Consider the following 12864-nt stretch of genomic DNA (forward strand, 5'->3'; position numbering starts at 1 on the left):
GATCAGTGATTATTGCAAACAGAAGAGCATTGCCATGTCATATCTTTTTTCACCAGATAAACTTTGCATGATTTTGGCTGATGTTGAATTCATTAAAAGAAGGAACACACTTTTTTTTTTTTAATTACACCTGAATTAACTAGGTACATTGGTTCTTATTTGCCATATTCCTAAAGATGCCTGATCAGAATAAAAGAATGCAGAAATTTCTGATGAAAGTGATTTTTCCTCAATTGGATGAGAAAATTCAACTGACGATTTACAGATGATTGTGCAGAACTGGCAAACCCCGTTGCAAGCAGTTCTTTCCAAACTATGTGTGAGACCGAATTTTGGCCTTGTGTAATGCAAAGTGTCTGCAGACATGTTAAGATGTAAGGTGAAATTGATAAGGCAGGTAATGTTCTCTTCATCGCTTTATGTGTACCTTTCAGAGGGCTGGAAGTGCCTTTTCCTCAGGTACAAAACAGACGTGCACAAGTCAATAAGTGAATCAAGTAAAGAGGTAACTGATAGGGCCCAGACAGTATCTGTAGGGTGACTTTCATTTTTCAGTGGTGTATGGCCCTGGGGATGCTTTATGGGATACTTCCATCTGCCTCATCTTCTTTTATCCCTAGAGGAGGAGGCAAGCATCTATTCCAGTGACAAATACTTTTTGAATAACCAAAGGTGTCCCAGCAAGGGCTGCCATGGCCCAAACAGCAGCAGAAGCTGGTTTTGCTCTCGGGAAGTGAGAGAAGCGCTCGGGGAGAGGAGATGGGTGCCGGGGCTGATGCTGGAGGGGAAATGGCAACGCAGCCCCCGAGAGCAGTCCCACGACCTGCATTACGTCCTTGCAGCTGCTGAGGTTAGAGCGTGCTGGATGTCAGCCAGCAGAGAATTTGGGATTACGCTTTGAAGCCTGAAGTGATCCCTTCTTTAAATGCGTCTTTACTTTGGGAAGTAGGAATTTGGTGCTGTAGAGTTTTCTGAGTTCACACACGTGAAGAGGACGGCTTCTGGCCGAGCATTACGATTGTACAAATAAATTAGTTTTAGCTCCAATGTGAAAGACACAAAATGAAGGGCATAGAAATTTCTGAACAGGAACATAAGTGCCAGAGGATTACTTAACAGAGTATAAAGAATGAAGTCTGACTCTGCCTTCTTAGGTCTTTATTTTTTAATTAAGTGACTTTCAGGAGTAAAGCGGATGGGATGCCAAACTTAATGAGAACATAAAATTGAAAGTATTAAGATTAAAATAGTGTTGGACTTTAAAGGGCAGATACTTAAGCATTTTGGTCAGATCTCAGGCTCACACAGGTTACCACCATGACAGTTGTGGAGTAATTTCTTTGAGTAGAAATCACAGAATGAAGTTGACTTGTGCAGAGAGCTGTCCTGTATCTGAAGAAAGGGACCTTATATTCTTAGTTGGTTTAATAAAAGGTATTCCATTAACTGCCTAATCAGAAGTGTTACAAATGAATAAATAATTTGTTCAGTATAGATGCATTAGATGTGTCTTCTACAGAGATGTCAAAATTTTGTAGCTTTGATTATCATAAAGAAATGCACCACCAAATATGTAACCCTGTGAATAGGAGCTCATCTGGCAAATGTCATTGATGGTGCTCCGTCTCAGCTACTCAAGTGCAAACCCAGAGCAGAAGCCTGAAGGGAATATCCAGCATGTAAGACCAGCATCCCAGCTTTAGTTTTCAGAAGGAGCCACACAGGAAATTCCCACACATATTTAGGGCATTGCTATTTATTTGCACACTGTGCTTTAGTTTTAACTGTTGATAGCTGTGGGTTGTGCAGATGTCTGTCCTGCAGTTCTTTTCTTTTTTCCTTTTTTATACACCACCAAGACATGCTTTCTGCTAAACCTATCCCTTTGTCCTGCTGATCAGCTCAGGGATTCCCATGTTTTACCTGTACAGAATGTATCGATACAGGAGCTTCAGGCTCAGCTTGAGCAGGAGACGAGACTTCACCGAGAGGAGCAAGAAAAGTTTACAGAAAGGATCATCCAGGTAAATACGAAACCTGCTTGCTGGGAGAGACGTGTGACCATGATGTGTGGCGTGGACCTTGTTGTCAGGACCATGGGACCTTGTGTCCTGATGGCTGTGCCTGTTTGACCTCATCTGAGTAAATGAAGAGTCTGGAAGTTGGGGAAGTGTAAACTCAAATCTATTTTGCCACTTTGAATCTGGCTTCTCTGCTTGGTGGAGAGAAGTTTTGTCCTCCCCTGTGCAGGGGAAGTCAAGGTAGAGACATGAAATACTGCATGGGGAATTATATCAGCCCCTTCAGCTCTCCATGAGCTGGGGAGGGGTGCGTTTGGTCTCTGGGAGCACAGTTTGGCTCTATGCTTTAGTCCGACCCCTCCTAGCCCAAAGAAAAAACAATACTCCTCTGAAGTTGGAGGAGTTGTTACATGCTCATAACTGAGACACAAATCAGGACTTTATTGTATTTCTCAGTACCCCATGCTTCCAACCCTCATTCATAACTGGTGAATAAATCATATTTTGTTACATGGGCTCCCCCTGCTCTTTTGAAGGCTGGAACAGATTAGTCAATCGTTTTGTGATCTCTAGCTCCCAGAGCGACAAAAATCTGTTGCTAATTTTTGCAGGCTGTTTGGCTCTTAACTGAAGTTTTCTTTTTAAATTTACTTCATATACTAAATTCAGCATAATTGTTGCCTAGTGTAAAGCATTTTTCCTTGTGCCAGCTAATCTCACTATACTCAAGTGGTATCTCTCTGTTTTTTCATAAGTAGCTTTAATTTCCAGTTGATCTCCATAGGAGCTTTCTCAAGGAGGTTTTGAAAGCAACCAGTAAATTGATTTCCTTCCTAGTTGCGTTGGCCATGAAAGCTTTTTGGAAGCTATGCCTGCCTCTTAAAATCCTTTTCTTTTGCAATAGCTATCCATTGAAAAAGCGTAAAACTCTATGAAGCTACCTCCACCAGGGTCTTCTGCAAGATTTTGTGACCACAGGGACTTAGATCATAACAGCTTGTAAAAGCAATGAAAAATGCAGCAAAATCAAAGCTAGCTATTCACGTTGACAGCCAGTAGAAATAGAAGAGTAAAAGCGTCTTCTGGACTCTTCATTTTTTCCAGATTATGCCCATCCTGTTGACATTGTTCCTTTTTTATCATCTTCCAGGATTTCTGGTGGAAATGACTCAGATCTTTGCTGTATTTAACCATAACTTCATTTGGTGGAGTAACCTGCATCAACACAAAAACTATTTGCTCCTCCCCGTAAAAATGAAATTTAAAATAAGCCCCCTTCTCACTGTTTCATTTTAAGTAATATTTAATGACATCAAATTGATATGTGCTAGCAGTGCACAATCTCCATGAGTGTTATTAGGAGTTGCATGAATGGTTTTTGGGCCATTATAGCTAATTTTGTTCCAGACTACTTTTAACCTGCATTTTAAACCCATTTAAGTTAGCAACTACTGTAAATAATTTTAATTTAATCCGGAACTTTTTAAGGCATAGTAGCGTAGGTGCTGAAAATTTGCATTATGCCAGAGCACATAATTTAAAGGGTAGGAAAGTCCTTAGTAAACCTTCTAGTATGGACCAGTAGCCTGTGCCAGAAGCATCTGAATGTTGCCATGAAAATCAGTCATATATTTCTTAGCAGTGTTAATTGCTAGGGGGTCCATGCTCCTGAAGAAGAATCTGTGAAGTATTCTTCATTCCTGTGTGACAATTGTTGCAGGGTATGCTCTTATGGTTTATATCATGGTCATTAGTGTACAGTGGCTTTCATAGATTTCATCTATGGAGCTTGTCAGCAAAGGGAGAGGCTGTTGTTCTGCAGAATGGAAAATAGTAGAAACTGGCATCTGTAAGCAGTGACTCTGTACTCATTTTCCATCTGCTTTTTCTTTATCAATGTGAACCACAGCTTGGTTGAAGTGGAAACACTATCTCATCCATGCAGAAAATGAGATGTTGTACAACTAACTTGTACAAGTGCTGTTGGGTGCAGGTCATGCCATGGTTTGATTCTGATATGTTGAGGGAGAAGTCACATTTAAAGAATAATGTTTCAGGTGGCCTTGTGTTGAAACAGAGGTAATTATATGTGTGCTCCAAAGAATGAGCTTTTCTTGGTGCTTCTAGTACTGAAACTGAGACATGTTGAATGCTGAGTTGCAACCTATTCCTGTCTCTTCAGTTCCTGCGTGTGTCCCTGATCTAGTCATATCAAAATGAGAAGCTGTTTACTCTGAGTTGTTCGGATGCCTCCAAGTATGAACTGTGAGAAGGGAGGGACCAGTAGCTGTATGTGAGATACTGGATGCGGTACCTTCAGAAGCATTGCCCTTCCAGGAGAGGGAGACATAGCCACAGAGGAAAGGATGAGTCTGTGGCTGGGGAGGGAAGAGGCAAGGATAATATTCCAGGTTGTCTGATGGGCAGCTGTGGTCCCACCTCGTAAGAATGGCTGCAAATGCATTTGGCAGGGGTGATATGTGCAGTAGTGTGGGGTGGTGGCTGTCCTGGGAACATACTGCAGGGATACAATCAAAATAGGGAGGAAAATGAGAGTGGTGTAAAATGTTTAAGCAGCAGCAGAGGTCTCGTGCATCTTTAAAGTAAACATCCGCTTCCACAACAGGTTACTTGGATATGGTTATCTGAGCAAAGCTTATCAGCTGCTGTCCTGTAATTTCCTCAGCAGTCATAACTGCTGAGGAACTTATTAAGCCAAAGTCAAAAGCTACTCACTACTGATGAAAATTAGAGATTTCAGTTCGTCTAACCCAACAAAGTACAAGTCCTGGAAACAACCCCAGGACACCACCCCATTGACATGGTGTCTGTCGTCCCATTAAAGCTGGAGGAGGAGCATACGCAGACCCTGCGGAGGAAAGACTTGGAAGTGCAGAGCTTGACTTTGCAGAACAAACTGGAAGAGAAGACCTGGAGCCAGGAGAAAAGTCTGCTGCAGCAAGAACTCAGGCATTTCAAGCAGGATACCTTTCTCCTGTATGTCAAACTGAAGTGGCTGCTGAAACATTGGCGGCAAGGCAAACGAATGGAGGAGGAAGGGGAGGACATATTAGAGGTAACTTACCACCTTATTAACCCAGTGAAGTTACAAGTGGTGGGGTACTGAGATGTCCCTTCTTTAAGTGTAGACTTTAAATATGATGTGGCATCAGCAACTTTATAATTACACATAGATTTAAAGGGGACTCAAATTAAACATGAAACCTTTTCTTAAGTTGGCTTCTGCTAAAGTATATTCTGCTTGATATGTTACAGATCACCCATCTCTAATCTAAACCCTTAACTAGTACAAACATCTGGTCCTGAAAAACTCTCTCATAGTAAATGAAAATTTAATTAGGTCTCAAAAGATATGACTCCTAAATCATTTTTTGAAAGAAAAAAATTTTAGCAAGCTGACATGGAGTCAAATCTGTTTAGATGGGTTGAGTGCTGTCGTTTTTCTCATCATGTGCACAGTACGTTCCTTACAAAGCCTTCAGCAATACAGATGGAGGGAAGCTCTGTTTTCACGTTGGCAGGAGAATTATACAGCTTCTTGTGGGAACTTACAGTGAATCATTCTTGTTTGTTCCTCTTCTCCATACACACGTCTATCACCGTCAGCAGCAGTACGCCAGTAGTCATCATGGTGATTTTCCAAGTAGCAACTAAATTAAGATCAGGAATTTCAGAAGTACATAACAACCTGGAATCCCCAAGCTGACACATCTCAGGAGGGGTGTGATTGCCAGCCAACATGCACTGTGAAGGAAGATGCTGCTAAACTCTGTCGAGTGCACATCGAGAATTACCATTTTCTTTGCAAATCTTACCTAAAGAAAAAATAAGTTTAAAGAAGTGTTTACCCATTCTGATGTTTTATACAAAATTCTTGAGAACAATAGATGTATTTTGCAGGTTCGTGCAATTCTGAAACCATTTGCTAAGTCAACTGACTAATTTTTCTCAGTATTTCTGATACTTATGTGGCTAGTGTTCTTCAGAGTTTCCTGCATTTGGCAGTACAAGTAATCAATCTTTCAGGTCTGGTAGGAGTGTGCTTAAGTTGAATACGCCAATGTTTTGTATTCTCAGATAAGGGGTGGAAGAGCATCTTTACCTTCATCTGCTGTAGTAATATGAGTCAGAAACAAGAGATGACTATCTATTTAGAAATAATTTGCTTCTACTTCACTTCAGCAGTACTAATTTGCTTCTGCATAAACTAGCTCATCTTCTAATACCAAAATAGCTTTCATTTTTTCACTGTTTGGATTTTTTGACTGGTTAATTTATAACCAATCCACCTCCAGTCATTATTGGAGTCATGTGTTCTGCTAACGCATTAGAGAGAATAAAGTGCTAGATTTGGATACTTCCTGATCTCCATATCTTCATCAGCCAATACACCAGTGTCTTGTGTAGTTTTTCATTAATGCAAGATGGATTATATCCATCATGCTACGTTACACCCGTCTTCTCAACTGCATAGATCCCCTGTTTTGCAGGCCTGCGTAGTGTTGTGTTCACATATGCAATGTGTCATGTATCACCCAAAGATCTTTTCCTGTGGCCTACAGAATAGAATTCAATATACCCCATCACAGAGATGTGGGGAAAGATAGTCCCTTCCCTCAGCCCTTCAATAGATTTCTGTCCCCTGAGGTAAATGGCAAAAGAGTGTTGATGTGTCCCATCCCTTGCATTGTAGATCGAGCACCCTGAGGCTCTTCCAGACTTTGGCATTCAGTCTGAGCAGAAGATGGATGATGCAGAGCGAGAGGAGGAGGAAGAGGATATTGTGTTTGCACTGACAGATTTCTCCCAGCGTGCCACCATGGAGAGCACTGATCCTGGACCACAGCTGCAGACTGCAGAATTACTGCAGCAGCAGAAGCAGGTACTATACCATTTGTGTATTATGCCTTGGAAATGGAAACTGTGGGTTTTCCAAGAAAGTTCGTTTTCTTCTGCTGCAGTGGTAAATCACCTAGAATCATACTTGTAAAAATACTTCTAGCTACACAGCAATTACAGTGGATTTCGTCCATTATATTTCTGTTTAATCAGGAGCCACGTGATTACTCTTCTCCTGTTGGCGGATGCTATCAGTGAAAAATCCTATTTCCTCTTGTGGCTCTTTGCCCAGAAACATCTATCAGTATGTAATGGTTTGCAGAATTTACATGCTCCTCTTGCCTGAGCACACCTATTGTATTCTGTCAAGCTTTTAGCAAGAAGAGGTGATTTTATTTCCTTTAAATAATTTAAGAAACTAGCACATGTATTTAATGTGTTCCCTTAGAGATGATGGGAAAACAATGCAAAAGTTCCTTCCTGTCACTGGGCTTGTTTTTAAATGCCTAAAAGCAAATCATGCTGACTTTTCCCTGACATCTCCTGCGCCCTGCCTGTGCGTGTCAGAGCACTGCCATATATCCTAGCTTTTTCCTTTGTGCATGTAATATACCAGCAGTCCTAACAATAATAATAGCAAACATTCAAAGGGGACAGATTTAAGGCTTCCAACAGTTCTTCAGGACCATCTTCTCATATTTTTAAAATTGAAAACATTCAGATGAGAGCATCCTGTTACACGGAATTATTTGCAACCCTAAGTAGAATGGAGCAAGAATTCTGCATAAAACACAAATTCAGTGAAAAAAAGTCTTGAAGCTTTATGCCTTACACTCCATCTCTGTCCAGGCCCTTGACTTGGGAGCCTGCTCCAGAGTGAGAGCTCTCAGACAAATATGTGCGCTCTATGACTGCATTACTTTGTTGGACTCGCTGCAGGATCTGGGGATTGTGTGTGTCTTTGCATTTCAGTTCCTCACCTTGAATTCCCCAGATTGCCACAACTACGTGCAACCTGTTTGCTTATTATCTATATGGTGTAATAGATACGCAGCAGGCAACAGTAAGTCTCCATCCTATAATAAGGTTAGGCTGGTGCTGAGAGATGCACAGGCTGTCTTGCCACCTACCTCTCTAGTTTGAGATGTAACTTCAGTTAGAATTTCTGTTTGAATAAAAGTATTAGAGATCTGTGGTATTTATGCTACTTCATAGTCTGCTTTAAGTTTGTATACTCTTTTGCTTTCCTTTTTCATAGTGCTAGCTGAAAACTCCATTCTCTAGCTATTATGTTCTCTGAAGTGTGCTACCAAGGCAGTATTGATTTGATCAGTTTGGCATTTGGAAAGGTTCTACCTTGCCAGTCACCCGACCCATCACTGTCATCCTCTCAGCAAGCTCTTCTCTGGTAGAGGCTGAAGAGATGCTCCTGAGCACATTGTTTAACTGCCTTCCATCTGTAGACTGACTTAATCTAGAATGAGTAAAATAAATATAAACCAATATACCATCTCAGTACAAACTGTCACGTACTAACTTTCCATATAGATCTCTTAAAATGACTATGAACGTTCAAATAAATTATGTCCTCTTTGAAATAATCATTGCTTAGGTGTTAATCAATTAAGGTGGCGGAAATGGGAAGTAGGATTGCTTATAATTAATTTTTATATACATTGCGTGATGTTCTAATGCAGCAGTTTCAGGTAGTCTTGCTTAAAGAAACGATCCATAGGAACAGACCACATCTCAGTACCCCTTTTGATAGTGAATAGTGCATGGTATCCAAATGGACTTGTAAAGATAAAATAGGATTTTTTGCCTTCCAACCAGGAAAAAGTGTTATTTCAGCACGGCAAGAATGAGGGAGTTTGCTACATCTTTCTCATTTTAAGCACTATTACTTGTTTTGCCCTCTCACGCTAGTGAATCTTCTTACAAGCACTGCGTTTATTGACAGTATGTAAAAAGGGTTTTCAGTGCTACCAGGCCTGTATTTGTCAATGATTATTTTCTGGCACAGAAATAGGAAGCCCTAGTGCACGTTAATTCTGATGCTGTCAGATTCAGGGCATCAGAAGTGCCTTCTTCTAGAGGACTCTGGCAGAGGTGTAGCGGCCTGCACACCTGCTGTGCCCTCAAGGCTCTGCCAGAGCCTTGCTCTGCCCTCACACGCTTTAGTATCAGTTGGGCCTGAATTGTCCATCTCACTATGGTTGATGGCTTGGCCCTGCAAACCTCCTGCATGCAGGACCTTCGCTATGCTCACCAACCTCACAGACTCTGGTCCTTGCTCTACACACATTACAGACTTTAAACATCAACGTCACTTAATTCATATATGATACCAAAACACATTAACTAAATGAACATAGACCAAGAAAACACTTTGCCTGTGTTGTCCCAGCTTTAAAAGCTCTGAGAGTATCAGCAGACCCAGAGCACGTCCTCCCTGAAGGGCTGGATCTCAGCAATGCTCACTGCCCAGTACACCACTGACTAGTCAGGCTGCGCTGAAACACACCCAGGGTTTTGGGGGTCTTCTGCAGGTTTCTTAAGCCGGCGGCTGGAAAAAAGCACCGCTTATATGGGGAATTTGGGGTGAGTGATGAAGCTGGAAGTACCCAAGGTTTGCACCTGCCCAGGAGAGCCCTAAGTTACTGGTTCTGCCTGGCAAGCACCAAGATGAAATGCATCAGCATTTGTTTCACATTAGGAAGGAAATTTTGCAATGGTCTAGGAGTGGCTGAGATAACTAGGTCAAAAAAAAAAAGAAAGCGCTTACGGTAACTTGAAGTAACCCATATTTATTTTTAACATTTAATGTTAATATTTAATGGCTTGTGTTTTCAGCCTGCACTCTTGCTGCTGACTTTCTCACCCTGCCTGGAAAGAGGAATTGTTTTGAGAGAAATGATAAACCCTGAGGCCTTAATTTCCGCAAGGAGCCATTAGTTTTATATTGTTACTATTTGAGGTACTCAACTCAGTGGAAAGTATACATTTCACTTGTCTGAGATTTTTGTGTGGCCAGCATGTGGAGGGATGAAGGCGTAGCAGAGGGGAAAAGGGAGAAAAATGTTGGTTAATGAGAGGCAGCGTAGATGGGGACTCTGAGAAGGGCCAGTTTATCTTTCTCTTCATGGTGGAGTCCTTTGGCTGGTAGCTGGGGCACACTGCAGAAAGAGTCAGCTAAGGAACTGGCAAGGGTCAAGAGTCAAGTGGAAAGTCTGGTCACAGGCAGGAGATAAGCAGGCAAGTTGGGCTGGTGGCACAGTAGAGGAGGGCTTGCTGTAAGTCAGCATTTCTCTGCGTGTAGTGAGAGACCAGGGAGAAGAGCCTGTGGAAGAAGGAAGAGCTTTGGTTCAATTGAGTAGAATGGGTGGGATGCTTGTCGGATGGTGTAAGATCAGGGGAGTAAGAAGAAAAGAGTTTACACATCTGCAGTCCAATAGAAAAAGCATTAAAAACCAATACACTTATGTTGTTGCTGGGAGAGGGGTCAAGAAAATCCCCAGTTAGATCCTTTTTTTCTCATACAATATTTGTTTTCAAAGCTTAACTAAGAGAAAAGCCCAAAAGAACAGTAATTAAGACCTAAATATACTAAAATGATTTGCACCAAGAACCAGCTTCACTTTTGCCTAAATCTGTGATTACGCAGAATATGCACAGTTCTTGTTCACTGTTTAGGCTCCTGACCTTGTGTTTTTAATTGACTGCTCTACTAAACTGCTTGTAATGCCAGACTGTGGCTAAATTCTTAAGTGAAATTCTCAGAGAAAAAAGAATTGTGATTAAAAGCAGAACCAAGCTTCAAACAACTGCTCTGGTCCCAAACTTTTCTAGAGCTGGAGGCTCCGATCTCTGGAATTTAATTTAACTGAGGTTTACTACATAAAGTTTTTACTTATTGTCAGCTGTTGTTTCCTTTATCTATAGATCCTGAGCTGTGGATACAAGACTTTAAACTGCTTTTGTCATTCTCTTGTCTTAGGTCAGTTGTGAATCACTCAGATTCCTCCATACTCTAAATTTCAGTAGTAGGTAAGGTACTAAAGAGCCAGCTCCTCACATGGGAGACTGTCAAGGGAAATCACAGCCATGCCCGTTTTCTTCTGCCTTCTTCTACAGCATCCCTGGGAGGAAGGGGAAGACCATAACAATCCTCGTGATGTATCTATGGGACTTCTTGTTATGCAGAAGCTGTTTGGCAGTTTTACCAACAGAAATCTAAAGCATGTCTAAATGTAAATGTTGTATTTCAGAGCACATTTTCTCAAAAGTACTTTGCCTGTTCTCAAAAAACACTCCAGTTTGGCAAAACAGAAAAAATAATCTCACATACCTCTCCAACTTCAGACTGTGTATACAAAGTCATGCAAAAGAGACTACTCTGCAGGAATTAAAAGTATGTAACCAAAATTGGATTTATATAGGCAAGTTAATTAAAATTGCAGCAAGCCCAGGGGGCACCTGGGCTACTTGTCTCATAACAGCAACATTGATGCAATCCCTCTAAAAATAAGGCATGCCCTCATCCCAGTAGGCTACAAACCTGCAACGAGGCTCTTTTGGCTCCTAGTCCAGGACTAGTGCTAGTCCATTACTTCTTTCTTTGCAAACCAGATCTACAGAACTCTAAAGCTATCAAATGTATGCACAGGAATGAGGGATGAAACTTGCCTTGCTTTAGTGTTATTTGGTTCTATTTTTCTTCTGCCTCATTTCCCTCATGGAGCCTTTAGACTACTTTGCCAGAGCAAGGTTTATGCAGCATACCAGAACACACAGACCGAGGCTCTTGAATGAAAGCACTTCATAGACATTTGGGGTCAGGGTTTTCAAAGAGGATGAGGCCAGTTGTCGATGCGCTCAATACCCAGCAGCTCCTTTTGTGACACTAAGGACAAATCTTCAAAAGAGCTCTTATTCTGATTACTACACAAGGGGCTTGAGATGTTTGGAGAATTTAGCCTTAATTGGGTATCAGAATGAAAATTCATGGTGGAAACATAAAATCTCATTACATACTGAAAAGTAGGTGATCTTATATGCATGATGGAGACTGCTGCTGTATAGCAGGAAACTGCTAATTGGCATTAAATGTTAATGGAATTAATTCTGCTTCTGTGGGTGCATTTCTTATAAAACCCCATGTTGTACGCCATCACATTTCATTATCCCAAACAGATGATAGGTCAGTCAATGAGCACCTGCAGACATTTCCCCGCATCTAGCATATTTTTGCTGATGAACCAAATGGCTTGGAAAAGTAGACCTTTTTTTGTTTGTTTGTTTTTTAAAGAAAAGAGACACTGTGGTATGTCTGATTACTGATTTAAAAGTGGGTGAGGTCGGTTGAGTGATGCCAAAAATCCGATGAGCATATGAAATCAGCTTAGTTGTCTGCATAAAATTTTATATGTATTGTCATTGAAAAAAGCACATGAAAATAATTTATATTTTTGCATGCATCTGTTTACTTGACTTGTCTACAAAGAAGTCCCCATGTAGGTTCTTCGTGAAACACCAGATAAGAGGAATTGCAGGAAGCCTCCACTTGGGAAAAGAATTAAAAAATAAAATTAATTAGACTATCATGCAAGAATCGAGACAGTTAATTTGAGTTACGCCTTCCCAAGGAAACTAATGCATTCATGAGAACCAGGTGGTTAAATGTTGAATTTGTTGAGTAAGCTTTCCCATTTTTCTGCTCATGCTGTGTCTGCTAATCAAGTATATTTTTCTTAAAAGTCTTGAGGTTTGATGCCGAGCAATGACTGTATGTATGAGACGTCCAGCTACCCAACAGACCTCAGGAATGATACTCTAGCTTTGTTTCACAGTATTAAAAAGGAAGTTATCACAGATGTCCTCAGACCAGAAAGATGCTTAGTACCTTTATCTCTGGCTTTCATGGGTGCTTCAGGACTAGGGCTAACGAGAAGTAGAATCATAGAACCATAGAATCATTTAGCTT

At 41.1% G+C, this 12864-nt stretch overlaps 1 protein-coding gene across 7 annotated transcripts in view; it reads left to right on the forward strand.

Moving 5' to 3' along the window:
• Positions 1-12864, forward strand: part of MTCL1 (microtubule crosslinking factor 1) — a 110774-nt gene that overhangs the window by 72974 nt on the left and 24936 nt on the right. For 4 of the 7 annotated variants that reach the window (XM_064442989.1, XM_064442990.1, XM_064442984.1 and 1 more), the window contains 3 exons: positions 1932-2024; positions 4867-5097; positions 6736-6924. In XM_064442989.1, the coding sequence (XP_064299059.1) occupies positions 1932-2024; positions 4867-5097; positions 6736-6924 (513 nt within the window). The remainder of the gene's footprint in view (positions 1-1931; positions 2025-4866; positions 5098-6735; positions 6925-12864) is intronic. The other 3 variants (XM_064442991.1, XM_064442987.1, XM_064442988.1) reach the window with 1 other exon arrangement.

The sequence above is a fragment of the Phalacrocorax carbo genome, chromosome 2 (assembly GCF_963921805.1).
Source record: "Phalacrocorax carbo chromosome 2, bPhaCar2.1, whole genome shotgun sequence".
Classification (NCBI taxonomy): Eukaryota; Metazoa; Chordata; class Aves; order Suliformes; family Phalacrocoracidae; genus Phalacrocorax; species Phalacrocorax carbo.